Source organism: Aplysia californica, unplaced genomic scaffold, assembly GCF_000002075.1.
Source record: "Aplysia californica isolate F4 #8 unplaced genomic scaffold, AplCal3.0 scaffold00622, whole genome shotgun sequence".
Classification (NCBI taxonomy): Eukaryota; Metazoa; Mollusca; class Gastropoda; order Aplysiida; family Aplysiidae; genus Aplysia; species Aplysia californica.
This window is the reverse complement of record NW_004797892.1, coordinates 171,921-177,056: the sequence shown is the minus strand read 5'-3', so window position 1 is coordinate 177,056 and position 5,136 is coordinate 171,921. Positions and strand designations below refer to the sequence as shown.

Sequence of the window (5,136 nt, the reverse complement as noted above, 5' to 3'; positions counted from 1 at the left end):
TCTCCTGTGGCTGCGTCAGTGGACGTTACCGCCATGTCGACGTGCATGGGATATTGAAACTCGAGGTCCTTCAATGGACTTTGCGAAGCAGTGTCTGAAATATGATGCCATAATGTCATTGATGACTGTATATTATTGTTCTTGATGCCTTGAGGAAGACTCGTAGTGTTGAAGACATAGACGTAAGTCTGGAGTCGAGGTTTCTGCACAAGACATCAATGCCACAGTCCAAGATGCCAGGTCTCCGAAATGGGTATCACGGTGCCATGTAATTCCCGCGATGTTTATGATGCGGACAGACGTAGAGATGAAAGGTGAGGGGGAGAAGAGGAAGAAACAGAACTCGAGACCGTCCTTCTCACCTATATTTTAGCTATTCGTCAACATAATGTCATAAAATACAACCCTATTGTCAGAAAATCAATAAAAAAGTAATCGGGACCGAGCATCCTGGATTTCATGTGGTTAGAATATGCTAATGCGGGGAAAACCGAGTCGTTTATACTCATGGTATGTGGAACAAATCCTCATACTTAATACCATTTTACAACGTAGCACTATATTTGCAAAGCAAATAGAAATTTGACCGCAACTCGTGTTTTTACGGTATTAATTTACGACTGACATTTAGTTTACATGTATCGCCATGGGCGCCTTTTAATATTCAATTTCTGTACATACATAAATATATATAAAAATATATAAACCGAGCGCAAAGCCCCTCAATCAAATACAGTTTAAAACATAAGTTTAAAACAAACTCGACTCATGCTGTTGAGCTTGATTTCAACGATGAGCGTCAGCGTATCTCGGTCAGAATTATATTCAAACCATTCTGATATTTCTCTCACTACTTTCAGAAAATATCAAGCTACCTTCCCATCTATACAATGCACGTGAAACTGGGTGAAAACCTTGAAACTCGTTTATGGAATCTACCGACCCGATGGAAACTTTTTGGGAACATTTTCTTCTGGTTGTAGGGCAGCTGTTACGAAGTTTTTCGAACCATAAAATAAGATTTCCTGTCTGTTTCTTACTCATTAGATCTCTACCGCCCCCCCTCCTTTCTCTCCCCATATCCCTTCCGTCTTCATACCGAGATCTGTGTTGTAGTGGCTAGGCGTTTCACCATTGCACGCAGAAGATGTGACTTTGATTCTCGTGTGGGGATATTTTATAAATCAAACATCTGGTCTGTCTGCTTAGATGTATCTTTCTCGAAAGCCCAGGCAGGCCCTGACAAGCAGGGTCGAGGCAGCCCGCCTTCTAGATGACCTAAAATGTGTCAATAGGGATGTGAACAACTTGCAATTATAAATTATATCCCCCTTTATGTTCTTTAACGCAGTTATTGTACCTTCTCCTGAAATGCCGAGATCTTTCTGGAAATAGAACAGGAAGATAGAAGAAATACAGAGAACAATATACTGAAGTAAAACACGACAAAATATATATCTCAAATCCACGTAAACGCGTAGTGAATGTGGCTCGGCGGTATACAGTGGTAAAATAAAAGCGTTAACATGTAACAATCGTTAACAAGCGTTAACAATAAAAGCGTTAATGTATGCAAAGGTTGGTTGTCTACTCCCAAAGAACTGGTTACTGGTTACCCAATGGAGCTCCCCCAACCCTCACCACTACGGGAGAAAAGTGTTCTTTTCATTCGCTTCTCAGTCACCTACCTTCTTCTGAGTATCGCAATATATCTTTCAAAGCTTTAACTTGTTCCTTTTCAAATGCATTCAAAGCTAGCCACGACCACAGCCCCTCCCCTCGTTTTTCCACCCTCCCCCCTCTCCGAAAAAAAACCCCCAGTATCTTTTTCAAACATACACCATATTCCTTTAACGAAAGCCATTCTCTGCTGCGTTCACCATTAATTCTGCTTCACATTTAACACAATATTCGTAACACAATTTCAACTGATACCTTCATCCAAGCCCCACTTGGTGTCTGAAGCGCCCCCCTCCTCCCACCTTCTTTCTCTCCCTTTCCAAACCTCCACGTTTTACCCTTATTCTAAAAATCAAGTGCCTGGAACTGCGTTCATGAAATTATACACTGAGCAAAAAAGACAGCACCAGAACTTCATTCAGTGTTCTGCGCATGACAACAAAAGTGGGACACACACGAACGTCTATTGATGTTCTGCCTTTGAGATGCAACCAGGCACAGTAACAAACGTCAATGCAAAATCGCTTTAAACACAGGCTAGAAGGCAGCACAGAGGATGCTACAACAATTTTGCCACCCGTTTTGGGAATCGAGAGCGATTTGGTGAGAAATTTCAAGAATAGAACACCACAGTTGAAGGACACCGAGGGAAAAGGAAGGCCTTTGTTCTGGCAACATCCACATTATTATAATATCTAATCTATACTGCACCGTTTGGAGCAAGGGAAAAGTGTTGTTTTTTGTGCAGAAATGCGTAAAGCATTGATGAGTTTACGTAGCTGAGAACGTCACAGCTAGCTTTTTGATGACAAAGTGTTTTGGCAGATGCAAATGTTTTTGGCTTACAATGTTCGATCCTGAGCAGATCCTTTTTGAAATGCGAGTTTTTGGGTGTAAAAATTCTGACATGCACACGACATGCAAAGAAAATTGTTGTACCTACATCTAACAACATGTTGAATGCTCTTAACTAATCAATGAGGGGCTTTATTTTTAGTCTGGTGTACTAAGAAAAACTATTATTATACAGTCTGTGCACTAGTGTCACGATGACAGGACATGTATAGTTAAGATATAACCCAACGCATTGTCATTGTTTATAGGGTTTATTTCAAACCCTTTCGAGCATTTAAGTCTACGTTAAGTGTCATACTGCAAATGATTTACAATTCTCAAACTATGCTATGTATGCGATACGATTGGCATAATATTGCAAGTCAGAAACACATCGTCTATAAATAAACAGAAGCGGGAATGCTACGAATTCAATTATATGCACCCATGTGCTTATACTGCATTTATTCTTCCGTACATGTTGAGTAACCATTAAGGAATTGTTCGACTTCCCCAAATCTTTTTCTCAGGTATTGCAGACTACAGGATGGGACAATGTTTTTTTTTTGGTCAAAGATTACACATGTACACACACAAACATACACACAAACATACCCACACACTCACACACGGACACACACACAAACACATCTGAACAAACACACACAGACTCACACACACTCACACACACACACACACACGGACACACACAGACACACACACTCCAGCAGAGAGAACGAGAAAGAGAGAGAGAGAGAGAGAGAAAGAAAGAGAGAGAGAGAGAGAGAGAGAGAGAGAGAGAGAGAGAGAGACAGAGAGACAGAGAGAGTGGGGGTGGGGGTTAGTGAAGGCTGCCATAGGACACGACTTACCATGCCGCACACGAAGAAAACGAAGATGAGGAATACCATAATGTCGGTACATCCTCTGTTCCGTCGAGGGTTGCTCAGCAAACCCTTTTCGTCCTTGGGATCCTGGAAAACATAAAATAAAGACAACCTTTTTAGCCTTTAAAATGCCATTAGAGCCTTTAGTAAGTTTCAAATGATAGTGTTACAAACATAACACATTTTTTATATGAGACAAAGCAAGATAAACTCACATTAGTGCCTATACTCACATGTAATCACTAATTGTCATCCCCATAACCACCTAAAACAGCATTATCCTCAAAAATAGCCTTATCATTAGATATACGGATACATCATTCTCAACCATAACAGCAGCAGCAACAAGAACAATATAACAACAACAACAACAACAACAACAACAACAACAACAACAACAACAACAACAACAACAACCAAAACGACACCACAAACACAGCAGGCCAAACCAATAACAACGGCAGCTTTTGCTTTAATTAATAATGATAAAAACTAAAGGAGAACATTTTGTAGTTAGCCTACATGTATCTTTGTGTGTAATGCCCAAATTTAACCACCCGAAATAAATGATTTAATAAATAATTCATCCACGCCGAAAGGAACAGGAACCGTAGCGGGTACATTTTGTAAGCCCCGCCCAGCCAGGTCAGGTGATCGACAGGCCACGTCAGTACTCGGCAAAAAAACCAGGAACGTGAGCTACAAATATAACAATCGATGCCTATTATCTGGTTAAATGGCGGTGAAATTTTACTGACGTCTTAACATAATGTTGAAGTGCTGTTTCGATTAAAATTTTTGTACACTGCTGAGCGATGAAACCAAAAGATTTTGCACTTGCAGGTTCTGTTCCCAAGTTAAGAGCTTATAGAACGTGATTTCAGATTTACCTCTGGGGCTAAATATTATCAAAATGGTAAAGAGTAGATCCAAAAGTAGATGCTTTTACCGCTCTAAAAATTTTATAATAATCTTACCATTCAACATAAAAAACAAAACAATCTGAAAAACATTAGAACTAATGATGACACGAATCAAAACTTTTTTTTTAACCAGATAGAAATTACAAATTTGATATAGATAAAAAGACTTCGAGATTTTTTGAATGAGAAAACAGTTTTCAATTCCTGGTTTGCCACGACAACGAAAAGATTTGTTAGGTAATTGTTGGCTCTTTTTTAAAATATCAAAGAAAAGAGTAAGAAATCGATTACAAGATTATCACTGCTCAATTATAATTTTAAAGGTGACCACGGTCAAACACGGGCATTTACTCCAAAGAGCACGATAAACTCGTATCTATAGTTGTCAGCTCGCTGTCCGTTTGATAGCTGAGAAAATGGATGGAGGGGGCCATCTGCAAGCTTGGTGTTTGATATCTGGATGTTCTGACAAGTATCACCTTCGCTCAAATGTACGAAGTGCATTAGTAGCTTGAGACAAACCAGGTGAGATCAGCTTCACAAGAGAGGCTTGTCGACAGTCTGAGAGCTAACAGACGAGTGAGTTCTGGTGGGTGGGTCCGGTTTCGATGGAGAAAGGGCAGATTGAATTCTTGACGGAAGGGAGGGTGGGGCTTTGGTGGTAGGGGAGGGAAAACGGGTGAGTCAGGGAGAGGAAAGAGAGGGACAGGGACAGAGAGACAGAGAGACAGAGAGACACATAGATTGAGAGAGAGAGAAAAACAGAGAGAAGGACACTAAGAGAGAAAGAGAGCGTATGTGTGTGAGGTGGG

General features: G+C 40.4%; 1 protein-coding gene across 1 annotated transcript in view; it reads right to left on the bottom strand.

Moving 5' to 3' along the window:
* LOC101858892 (choline transporter-like protein 1) overlaps positions 1 to 5,136 on the bottom strand; it is a gene marked incomplete in the record, with an annotated part of 96,395 nt that overhangs the window by 42,376 nt on the left and 48,883 nt on the right. Inside the window, 1 exon segment of the mRNA XM_035972239.1 lies at positions 3,387 to 3,488. Coding sequence (XP_035828132.1) covers positions 3,387 to 3,488 — 102 coding nt within the window.